Here is a 12,879-nt window from a genome sequence, read left to right on the forward strand (position 1 = left end):
TGTCTAAGTGTTGGGGAGCCATGATGACTGGCTGTTTCCTAAGGTCGGGGAAGCTGAAGGGGATAACACAGCCAGCAGGTCAGCCAGGAGCCCAGCCCACCTCGCGTGAGCAAGGCAAGCAGGGAAGAGTCCTAACACTCAACAAGGCTGCCATGATGACGTAGGTCTAAAATAAAGCTAAGAAGTCAGGTTGGGGGCAGGACTGATTGGGGAAACCATGGTCAGATCCAGCCCAGTTACTGTCAGGCAAGCGAAAAGTTACAGGGCAGGCCTGAGGTGAAGTTGGGAAGACAGGCTACAGTCCATATCAAAGAGGTGCACAGCCAGGCAGAGGCATAGCTGTGACAGGACTGAAGACAGGCACACCTACAGCATCACTTGGACAGGGCCTGGGGGGCCAAGCCTGAGATTAAGGGGGCTTCTGGGCGATGGACAGAACATAGAGGCTGCAGGGAGACTGGCCCTTAAGGCTTGTGAGCTCTCTCAGGGTCCTAGCATTAATTCTGTACACATCTAACTGCAGATATATGCAGAGTTGTCGCAAGGCAGGGTGAAATGGCTCTCCCCCTGAGTTCCTTTGGAGTTAGGGGAGAGGACAAATAGGAACATGCAGCCCTGAGCCTTGCCAGCTGCTGCTTTTGTTGATAATGCTGCTCAGAAAAAGGAGCATTAATGAAGGCAGGGTGAGTAGGAGGTGGTAGTGGTTAGTATGAGTACCTGGGGAGATACCTGCCTCTCTCCGTCCCTGGGATGTCCTTCAAACATCCCCTGTTCCCTTCCTCTGAAAACAGTTTCAGTTCCTGCAACTGTCTTTCTTCCAATTTTGGTAAATTCAAATTTCTAGTTCATTTACAAAGGTGATTTATAATGTGGTATCTTTGAGATAAAATGCAAAGTTGAAACAGAAAGCTGGAATCCTAGTATCTAGAAAAGTCACACGCTTTTTGTCTGATGAGATTATGGCCAAGAAATACTGACTTTTCTGGCTTGGCTAGAATGAAAGAGATTCTGTTAAAGCTATGTCTGACTGCCTGGAGTGAATACAGCTCCATATGCTGCATGTCCTTGACAGATCCTTCATACCCCCAGACTTGCACCCACAATATCATTCACCCTTGTGTACCAAAGGGAACATTGGGAAAACAGCCCATTTTCTCAGTAACTATCTTCTACCAGAACTGTGATTTTTAATAAATAAATACAAAAATTATAAGCTTTCTTCACACCACCTCCAGATTATCTCACCAAGGGAAACCACTTTTCCTGCGTAAAGTATAAATAAACACCCATTGACTTCAAAAGAAGGTATCTATTTGGTATGTCAGGAAAAGAAGGCTAATGAGATTCATTTCTTTGAGCATTCATGACTCATAAGAAGATCCAGGTTGAATAAATGTAACCATTTTCTCTGTCCCTTTTATGTAAAACTCTCCCTAGTGTATATATTCTAATTTTCCCTCTTTCTCTATTTCCCTTCATACTATTTTTTCCTCTTTCAAATGCACTTATTCAACCACTCTTACCAAGAAAATTTAGAACTGTTTGGAATTATGACCTAAATCTTCATAGCTCTTCAAATACTTTGTCATCTGTAATTTGCTTGCAACTGTAGATTTTCTTTTCTGCATTTTAAAGATGTAAATAGGAAACAAAAAGACATGAGTGTAACTGATAAAATTCGAAATGTAGGAAGTGCTCATCTGTACAGGTTAGAAGAAAAAATACAATGAAAAAGAGCTACAATACAACTATTGTGTCTTCATCTACTCATCTCTTTCAACACACTGATAAAAAAAAAAGGAGGAACTGTTGCTTTTTTTTTTCTCCCTGTAATGCTGTCACAGGAAAACTGCTTTTTTCAGTATCTCTATCATCTAAGAAGCTTTTATCACTTGCTTTCTCCATTAGTGATACATGTGATTTCTCTGGCAGGCATCTTCAATAAAACTGCTTCACCTTTGAAAGAGAGATACAATAAAACTGTACGTGAATAGTGCCTTCCATGTAGAATGTCCCCAAGCAGTTTGTGGTCCATAAAAAAAAAAAAAAAGGCAATCAAAAAAGCCAAATAAGATAAGGTGCAGAAATCGAATATGTCTTAATTTGCCCTTAAAAAAACAGGAACAGTTAAATGTGTGTTGTGCTAACTAGAGAAGGGAGATTTTCATGAACTACAGCAGTTGTCCAGAACCTATATTTAAGAAGCACCAGCAGAATAACAGCTATACTAGACCTGGCCTCTAAAACTGCTGTGTAGAGAGGTTGCTGAAACATAGCACATTAGACTGACTGCAAATGTTGAATGTCAACAAATTTGGCTCACGTGTTAGAAGGATCAGATTAAACATGGCAGCCAGCATCTTTCAAATTCTGCACCGCAACAGAGGATTTGAAGAAATGCAATATCGTGGGTCTAAAATTATCTAGTAATCCTAATGGCAGTGCTTTGTCCAAAATGATGCCCATGAAATACTTCATCTCTTAATCCATGAAGTTCAGAATTATTATAATCCAGCCCTAGCTTTAAAGTCTTCATTTTAATCAGACTCTATAGTTTGAAGAGACTAAATCCCTTATATTTGATTTAAAACAACGACTAATTTTTTGACCAATCAGTATCTTGTTATATTCTCAATTTATTTTCGCCAGCTCATTGACAACAGCTGTCGCTAGCAATAAATTGGAACACAAGCAGGTCAATAAAAAGTGTTTCTTTCTTGGCAGAATGCTGTACACACATGCATTGAAATATAAAGGTAAATATAGATAACAGTCTTTAAAAAGGCAGGCAAAATCCAACTACCTCTGATTTGCCATTGTTTACTGCCTGCTCTGAATGTCCTTCGAGATACCCAGCATGTCACATGCATAAGTGACATCAATACTGTTTCTAGTATTATTTCTTAACAAGATTTTGTTGATTTTTTGCCATTTATAACTGTAAGAGATGATAACCTTTTAAAGTTACATAATAATGCTTCAAGTCAAACTCTGTCCCTCTATAATTCCACTGAATGATGGCGTTCCCTGCATTCAGGAAGGAAGACTGCTGTCCTTGAAGTGATAAGCACAAACATGCTGTGGGTGTTTGAGAGTTAAGTCCCACACCTCCTCAAAGCACTGCATGTGTGCTATGAAAAGGGTAGAACATACCTAGCTTTCTGGTTCTAATGGCTGTGTGTCTTCATGTGTTTCTTGCCGTAAACGTTGTGCTCAGGAAATGGTGCATCTGTAAAGGTGTATGAGCATAGAGCTCATAAAGACCTGAAAAAACAGCTTCTTGGCACATCTCTTAAGTTTTGGCTTGGATCTCAAATCTTTTCATTATCAGTCTCTTCTCCCATGTTTATCTACCACACAGAGGAAAGAAAAAGGTGGGCTTCGGTTGTGACTCTGAAACAAGATCTGAAGCACAGCTCACTCTGCTCAAAATGCCTCAAGGACTCTTAGTCTTCTGAGATATTTTAAGACACTTGTGTAATACTGAGCATATCCTCAGGAGAACATTTAAGGAAAAGAGTTTGGGTCCTCTTCCCATCAGCAATCTAAGAAATTACTGGTCAAACAGGTCAGCATTTACTATATTGACTTCTTCACAAATTCATAGGCTTACTCTGAGTGCTTCCACCTGCGTGACTTTGGGAGATTGCAAGACTTCATCTAACTGCCTCATTGTTCCCCTTCTTCCTTTTTTGCTTAAGACAATCAATTTTCCCGTGTCTACGCTGCCCATGAGAAAATAACATTAGACCCTCAGATAGCAGACTCTGCCTCCCATGATTAGATAAGTTGCCTGTTCCCTGCAAGACCATCTACACCCTTTTTTTCCTTAGGGACATTTTGTGAGAGCTTGCTTTGGTTGGGAAATAGATGTTTAATCAGCTCTAGCTGGAGATTCTCATGGGGTAAAGGATTTATAGCCATTACTCCCTGATGTCAAAAGAGAAGCAGGGATTAGGTTGAACTTAAAGGCTACAACCCTGCCCCTCCTCTGTCCGTATGGGCAAGTGGTGCAGCACTGCTTCTGTCTTCATGATTAAGCTGTATTCAGCCTCCAAAACCAAGAATGGCTGCTGCCTCCTGAGAAGAGCCCCTGGCCCTTGCCTTCCCCCAGCTGCGTCCAGGCATTGTCTGGGAGAGAGCTCAGAATTATGCCAGGGAGACTGCCAGCAATTAAACAGCATGGATGATCAAATGATAGAGTTGGTGTCCTTGCTCTGGTTATTTCTCTAGCATAGACATGGACAAGGAATGCTTTAATTGACAGACTCAGATCTGAAATAGCCTCTGATAATATTACCACTCTGTTTTTATGACTTGACTCTTGATGTTCCTTTTTTTCACTCTACAACTTGGCCAGGAAATATCTTTAGTCCACAGAGAATCATGAATGTGAGCAAGACAGGCAGCCCCTGGCTCAGCAAACCTTCCCCTGGCTCCTGGCAGCAGAGCTGAATGTCTAAGGTAGAGAGGGCAGTTGTCTGTCCTCACCTCCACTACTGGTGAGCAGGGGGCAGATGCCCATAGCAGGTGATAAGCACCTTCCAAAACCCTTCTCACCTCTTAGATTAGTCTCGGGTCTCATGCTGAGTATGAGAAAGCCTTACCCAACAGCCATATGGTTCTACACTATGTTAACACTTGTTTTTACCTGAACTTGTCTTCCTCAGGCTTCGTTCTAAACATTGATATTACTCTCTAAAAGCCAGCAGTCCATTCCAAGACTTCAGGGTTTGTCTTGCTGGGCTGGGCCACATAGCAGTGAGGGTTTTCATCACTCTCAATGTCAGGTTTAAGAGGTGTGGTATATAAGAGACATTTTAATGCATCTGTATTCAGATTAATTCCCAACTTAGTTCCAAGACAGTTACCAGTCTTTCTGTGGCATTGGCAAATCTCTTTATGTCCCTCAGCCTAGAGAATCAGGTAGGGTGTTCAAATTCATTTTTAAGTTGGGAGTATCCTTTTTCTTCCTGAGGGCCAAAATCATGTCATGAAGCTGAAGAGAGACTTGTTGGTTTTAAATGGACTGGAGGAATCTGATTTCCCCAAATCCCTGTCAGATGCATTTCTGATCTTCTAGTCTCTGACGATGATTTCTTTCAAACCCTACCATTACTGAAGGTTCTCAGAAAGGCATGACAGGACAAAGTCCAAGGGATTACAAGTACCCTGATTAGTTCAATTTTTGGTTGAGGATTTGCTGCTTCTGTTGGTAGAGACACCCCATTCATTGACTCCGGTTTCAGATCCATCGTTAGCAGCAGTTGAGCCCTAGAACTCCATCTGAGCTTCACACTCATCAGGGTTGGGATGCTAACTGCCTGTCAGGGTTAGAGTACACTTGATCAGGTACTCTCTCCTAAAGAGATGTTTCTTCCTCTGGCTTTCAGTTGCCTCCTGTGAATTCAGGATATGACTCCATGGCATTTTTAAATGATGTAAATCCTGACTGTTGTGCTCCTGCCCTTTCTCTAGGCCTGACTATAGAGGCTTCCATCTCACCTTCAACTGAAATGAGCTGATTTCAGAATATCTATTCAACATGCAAGAAAAGAGATAGACTTGCAAGGATGTAAAATCTTCCCTCTCTGCTTTTAACACAGGAGTTCAAGTGCCTTTTGCTAATACTCCTTTCTCATATGCACATTCTTCCCATGTACGTTTTAGTCCAGACATTGATTTCATGTGAGTATCTTTATGCCATGAATCTGGGACGTGCCCAGGTATTTGTAGTGGATTTTTTCTCTTTGTCTCTTGCATTTCACTTCACTAACATAGTTTGTCTGGGTAGTTCTGTATTCTTGCCAAAATGAGAATCCCCATTTATTTTATCTTTCTTAATTTTCGCTGAACTAGGTGCCATGCTTTCATTTTGGCTTCTACTCTTGCAACAGCAACTTCCTCTCCAGGCATCTGTACTATTATTACATTTATCTAAGCCATTGACCTTGTTATACAGGGCCCCTCAGAATAGGTAAATGTATCTTGCACCTGGCCTAACCCTATGCGAATCTGAACTCCATATAACACCGTCATTTAAATGGATCACAAATACAGTGATCTTTCCTTGCTTTCCATATCTCCACTCCTCTGTTAACTCTGCAGAGCTGCTGGGTTTGCCATACTTAGGATGAGGCTCTGGTAACTGGGTACCTACTTTGTACAGTGCCCTGGGCTCCCTTGTACCCCTCGTGCAGTGTCCCAGACACAGCAGATCAGTGGCACTTATTCTGGGCTGCAGAATTTGCAAGAGGTCACGATGCATGAGGGAGAGACTTGATTTTGCATTGCAATACCCGGTCCCCTGCTTCAGCTCGGTCCTTCATCCTCAAGATGACCTGCCCTCTCTGTGACCCAGCGTGTCAGACATCCCAGACGCGTCTCCCAATATAGCTGTGTCCGACACAGCGCGTGGGCAGCAATGTGGAATCCTTTGCTTTATGTGGTTATCCTGACCTTACAGGATTTCCTTGTCTTGGCTCGAGAGTTCGGTGCCTGCTGGCCCAGCTCCAGAACTGGAGGTGGGTTCAGTTAGGCTCTGCCCGTCTGTTGCTGCTCTGTACAGCTGCTGGTTTCCCCATAGCTCTGATCAAATTTTCAAGTTGCTCATTCTGCTTTTTTCCCTTTCAGCGCACCCACCTTTTCTAGGGCCTAGATTTCTAAAGCTGTGAAACTGGTCCTATATTTAGCCCTATGATTTAGGCTGCTTTTATTATGTGCAATTGTTGTATACTGAGGAAGCACTGGTTTGTTTTTTTATAACACTTCGGCACCATTATCTCTGAAGGGTATTAAAATATGCACTTGGCTACATTTATGATGTTTAATTGAACTTTTATTAGTTTTTTTTTTAATGTATCCTCATAAAGCACCATACCACAGTAAGAAATAATGTACAAGTGCTAGATTATGTAAATGAAGCAGAAAACACTTTAGTTTAGTAGGTAGTTCATATAAAATATAAAAATTAGGTGAAAAATGTGTTTTTGAATGCAGTTATAATTAAAATTGTATATTGGAATCTAAGCTACCCTGTACTCTGTAAATAAACGTGGTAGTGCTGAGTTCCAAGATTTTGTTGCAGTAGATGCTGATAAATTACTAGGCGATGTAAGGCTTTTATTGATTCACTTTGTTTGATTCTCTTCTCTCTCTTTTTTTTTTTTTTACTGCACGAGTTTACATTTTTGCAATTATCTGCTAAACCACACTAAATTAAATTCAGAGAAGGTGGCAAAAAGAGCAAGGTGGCAGAGATGCACCGTAATGGTACGCAGCTAAATAGGACTGAGAGAGAGAGAGAGGGCCCAGGTACCCACAAGAGTTTCACCTGGGTAATAGTAACACCACTCTTGGGAGCTTGAGAGCCAGAAATTCGGAGAGGCTGGGAGGAACTTCCATGCCCGCCACCACCGCACCTCATGCTGCGCTCCTGTGCCACGTAACGAGCACTGGCAATGCTGGATTCCCTGCTGGTTTTCGACAGGCTCCCAGAGAAAGCGGTGGCGACGCGAGGGAGAGCAATCCGGGACAGTAGCAGATTGTTTGATAAATCTCATCCCAGATTCAGTCCCAGACGTGCTACCGAGGCTGCCCTTGTCAAAGCCATAAGCGATTTGAATACCTCTGCTGACAAGGAAGCCTGGCCTTGTTTGTACTATCAGATCTAGCCATGGGGGGTTGCTCTGTAAAAGGCTGGGTTCTGTTGCAGTGCCTAGGTGACTGGCTGCTGGTGACTGAGAATGCGCTGAACGGGTTCCAGCAATACTTGATTGCTCTCCCCAATCAACATAGTCGGGTAAATCCTTCTCGAGAGCAGCCAGTTTCACATAATGACACTTGATCCTAGGGAGAATTCAGCAGCGGCCTGACTTAGTTGGCACAGCCGCTCCATGCTCTTTCTCTCGCCTTTCAGAGAGATATATGAGATGTATTAGGGCAGTGTATTAGAACGCCTTTTGGCTTTGTTCAAGAGGACTATATTTCTGAAAGCACCAACATTCAGATATTCAGAAACAAAAGAGTTTCTTGTGCAGTCAACATTATTAATAGAGATAAAACACTTGATTGTACCTGCTAATTTGAAGTCAGACTTCTACTAAATAATTAGAGAAGAACAAGCAATCTGAATCCTGTCGGTAAATCTAGAATGACAGTGTTGACACCAGTAGGTACAACAGTTGTAAATAAATAAGAGAAGAGTCTGACTGAGCTGTCTGAAAACCAGAAATGAGTGAATAGCTTCCCGTGGGACTTCATGACCACTAACTATTTTGGGCTAACAAAGAAATTCCAGTGCTGCTTCTAGCACTCACATCCACTGCAGCTCAATCTAGTGCCATTTTAACCCTGTAGAAATTCTCTCCATTTCCTGGCTGCTGAGGCTGTAGCAAGGCTGTGACCTGTTCTTTCTAACTCTCTTCAGTGAGAAAACAGTGATTTGCTTCTCCTCAAGATGCCTCGCAGCAGTAACATCCAAGAAGGAACATTCAGCTCAGTTTGAATTAAACAAAACTCATTTAACAGAGAAAAAATAATTCTAAGGAAGTGTAACATATCTGAAATTATCGTGCAGTGAGATTACCTACAAATTCTTCAGTCTGAGATTATTGCCACTTTCATTAAGAAGGCCAGGTTGCAGAGGAAATTTGGACAAACTTTGGAGCATTTAACAGATCTTGGGATGGGTTTTCCCTCGCTATGTCTTAAGGGTTTGCAAAAAGGGAAATGATTAACAGAATCTTTGCTGAACTTCATAGATTAATAATGTGCACTACATAAAACAGAGATCCTGAATTGTTAACTTATTCAGGGCTTCAATTTGCTAAGCACAGCATAGGTGGTGTAGAGATCAGAATTTCACTTGACACATTTATTAACCTTGTTAAGCTAGCACTATTTAAGAAATTTAGAGTAAAGTACAGCCAACCCGTTTTTGCTAATGAAGCTTAATTTCTATTAGGCATCTCCTGATTTGTAAATCAATCTTGTGCTTTTCCTATCAAAATATTTAAGCACTTACATTGGCTTCTTGCTTCAGTAATGTGTGTGCCTCTTGCTAGTGCTTCCATTGCTAATCATAGTGCTGTAAAATAAATCCTGCTAGAGTCTCAAAGACATTTTGCAATTAAACAGGTAGACCATAATTACACTGTGTTTTCTCCCTTTGTTTTTACAAGTTCTTATCATGCTTCAGATTTTAATGACATGGGTTTGAGAGGCACACGTAAAGGTCCATCACATTGAGCGTTGCAGAGGGCTGTGTCCACTCTTTTGCTTTGTGTGGCTGTACTTTTGGGCGCTTCCTGTTAAAACATCTTCCATAGTTCATTGCGTAAGACTAAAAAAGATGGAACTTTACTGGTCTGAAAAAAAACAGTTATGTCTGCATATCAAGGCAGCATGGTTTTGATTGGGTAAATATTGGGTAATACACCAAGCGCAAATCCGGATGGTTTGTACTGTTAAGGTAATGTTAGCACCTCAGTGGCACAGGGTGTATGTGCAGCTGCTGTCAGCAAAGCGATGCTGGGGCACAAACCTGTCTTTAGTCTTCTTTCCAAATTACTGACAATTGGCTGGAGAAAGCGGGGGAGAAATTCCAATCCGAGGGAGACCATTATTTTGAAGAAAGTTTTATTTCCTAACATCAAGCATTTTAGGTCTTGGGTCATTCAAAACTCCCAGATGCCAAAATTTTTATTTCTATGTAGTGATATTTAGTCTTCTTTTTCTTCAAAATTCTTTCTTGGATACAGTTAAGTCTCCTTGCAATTATGTGCATATGAGTAGAAGTAAATGGACTGAGTAAATGCATTGCCAAACAGCAGTTGTCTCAAAAAAGCATCTATGTCCGTCTTTTTCTGTCAAGAGGCTCCACCATGTTTGCACTGATCTCAGCTATGTACTTGAGAGTGTTTGCATTGCTATCAGTGAGAATTTTTGACTCTTCCATGCTGCTGACTTGTGTTTTTATAACAGTATCTTCTCTAACTCACATGATTTTTTTAAACAAAAAAAATCCCAATTTCAAAAAAAAAAAAAATAGTTAGCATTGCTAAGTGGCAATCATAATATAACTTACAAAACCAAGCACTTCTTAAAAAAACCCAAAACCTCAAAAATATCTCATTTTATTAGATCAAGGCAGAGTGATGACACATGACTGTCTTGGAAGGCAGGACCTCCTTCGCCAAGGAGAGAGCACAGGATGTTGCAATAACCAAAGTATGAGCTGGGGAGAAAAAGGACAAGTTTTAGCTGAGTGGAGAGGGAAGGTGGCCATTTCCCCAATATATTCAGCTGGAAGAACCTGAAAAGTCAGCAGATGCGAGAGCTGTTATGAGAGGCTTGAATCGAAGATGCAAGTTATGAGCCTGACGTGACATGGCAAATGGCAGTGTTCCCCATAGCGATGTGAAGAAAGAAGCAATAGGGAGGGCTTGCAAGAGGAAATAAAGAGATCTGCTGCAGCCATGAGGAGCTCACTGACGTGATGATCAAACATAGCCAAGGGCACCCCAGACAGCTTGTGGTTTCAGCCTGAAGAGGACAAGGCAGGATCGGAAATGAACACGTGAGTTTCAGCATGGGGACAGCAGTCGCGTTTGTAACTGCAGTCAGTAGGTCAAGCAGGTTGGTGAAGAACTGGAGTCTCTGAGATCAACCTGGGGAGAAATCAATGGAGAATTTGGCAAGAGCAATTTCCGAGGAGTGCAGCAGATGGCCTCGTGCAGTGCCAGCAATGAACTCCAGGCAGCCAAAGTAAACAGCATTCTCTGTACACTTACAGATAAGAGGGAGCGGGGGGATGAGATGGTAACTGTGGATGCAGGCAGATTCAGTGTGTATTTTCCAAGTGGAGAGATTAAACACACACTTGTTTGGTGAGGAGGGAGAAGCCAAGGCAAATGACAACATGCAGAGAGGAGTAGAGAAGAAGGTAAGCAAGCACAAGGGAGAGAAGATCAAATAACTTATTCCACTTAGTGTTGCATACATTTTGCAGCTGAAAACTGCACTAATTTGGGAAACAGTTTATATAATCCATAAAATTCATTTTATTAGCCTTCTTTTTTCCTTTGAGCCACTGAATTCTAAAAAATGAGAACAGCCATAAATGCTATTGTCTCCACAGGCAGTACTTTGGAAATATAAGATGCATGGTTACATGATAAATGCTTTTTCTTCATTAAAATGTTTGCAAATCAGATTTAAAATAGGGGGAAAATAACTTGAAAATATTCTGCACTTCAGAAAATAATAAAATGTCTTCTTATTTTCTCCTGGTAGGCCACACAATGCAGATTACTTTATGCAGGAAGCTAAACGGAAGAAGCATAAAGCAGATGCAATGGTGAGAACATTTTCTTTCCAGTTATGTTGTTCCAAATTATTTTTGTAATGCAGTTTCTTCATCAGTGCAGTATTGCTAGGGTAATTATAAAATCTATTATAAGGATGGCTAGGCTTGTTAAATTAAGAAATGTTTATATAATCAAATGTTCATAGCCCAATAAACTATGACTTAACCAATAATGACTTACTGAGATAAGGGCCTAGATAAATAAAACTTTCTATTTATTCCTGCACTTTAGTTAGTAACTAACGCAATGGAGACTGCACTAGGTATTTCCATACCTATCTTCTCCCCAATTTACCTAACTGGTTAGGCCTTGCATTTATATTGCCAAATTTGCTCTTCAGGCTGAGAAACTTGCGCTTCTTTGTAAGAACTTTGCCTCCCAGAACAAAAAAAATCTAGTTTCATGGCAAACCCTTCCTAACATGATCAGAAGCTCATGGGAAATCCAAGTAACCATAGAGGAACTACTTTCACACAAAGGACTGTTGCAGCAAACAGGTTCTTAGCCCTGGCTTTGACCTGTCTAAAACTGTAGCCAGTGAGACCGTCTTGAAAAACGAGAATCTGTGGTTATAAATAGCATTAAAGGGATCCTTCTCTTCCCAAGGAGAAGGGTGCAATGAAGTAACCAGTGCTCCCCTAAGTTCCACTTAGCTGTCTCACGGCTTTCTCCAGGGCTATGTTTGCCCAGCACTATGAATGAGCTAAGTGCAACCTTAAAAACATTAAATTTCTGGGCTGGTAGGTGCAATATGTGGGGTAGAAGCCTGCATTAATATGGCAGCCTGCATTAATACGACTCTCTTACAAGAAAGGATGGCTGCAGGGGCAGCCTTGTGCTGTTAGACAGACATTTTGCTGTCACAGGATTTGGAGGAAAAGAAAGGAAGCTCAGAGCCCCCGTTTCTTCATCTCTCCTTTCTCAGATGCACAGGGTGTAACATGGCCAGGGAAGCAAGAGCAGGCCCTTAATCTAGTCACTAACGCAGTTTTACACTTTACCTGAGTTTATTAGTGCAAATTTCCATCATTTATTCAGTCCCATGATGAAGTGAGTCTTAAATCAGAAAATATGGCAGAGAAGTATAAATAGTGCATTTTAGTGTGTTGCTTTAAACGGAATGGAAAAATCACTTAATATGCACAGGAAATTCTGTCTTAATCCTGAAGAGAAATGTTTTTATAGTGGACTCTCAAAAAAAAGAAATGCAAGCAGATTCCCTGGTTTGCCACAAGTTTCCTCCAAGAAAGTCACTTAGAAACTTGTTTAAATAATCTCATCAGTGCAAGGTGATTGAAATACCCTTCACACTCGGCATTCCTCCATAGTAGACCCTATACCTTCTGATTTGGAGGTACTGCCTGTCCCTCCGTGACCATATTGGCTTCCTGAGAGAATGTGGAGGCACTTTGAATCACCTTGCTGGGCACAAAACCTCCTAATTTGACACTGCAATATCTAATGTAGGCACTTAGAGCGAGCAGTCCGAAATGATGACTGTAAGTCTCCC

The 12,879-nt window shown here is 41.4% G+C and overlaps 1 protein-coding gene across 2 annotated transcripts in view; it reads left to right on the forward strand.

Moving 5' to 3' along the window:
- The window catches only part of AFF3 (ALF transcription elongation factor 3), a 299,418-nt gene that overhangs the window by 275,066 nt on the left and 11,473 nt on the right, over positions 1-12,879 (forward strand). For both annotated transcript variants that reach the window (XM_010222664.2, XM_088520310.1), the window contains one exon: positions 11,296-11,359. In XM_010222664.2, coding sequence (XP_010220966.2) covers positions 11,296-11,359 — 64 coding nt within the window. The remainder of the gene's footprint in view (positions 1-11,295; positions 11,360-12,879) is intronic.

The sequence above is a fragment of the Tinamus guttatus genome, unplaced genomic scaffold (assembly GCF_059628265.1).
Source record: "Tinamus guttatus ecotype Peru unplaced genomic scaffold, ASM5962826v1 Tinamus_guttatus_pri_ptg000002l, whole genome shotgun sequence".
Lineage (NCBI taxonomy): Eukaryota > Metazoa > Chordata > Aves > Tinamiformes > Tinamidae > Tinamus > Tinamus guttatus.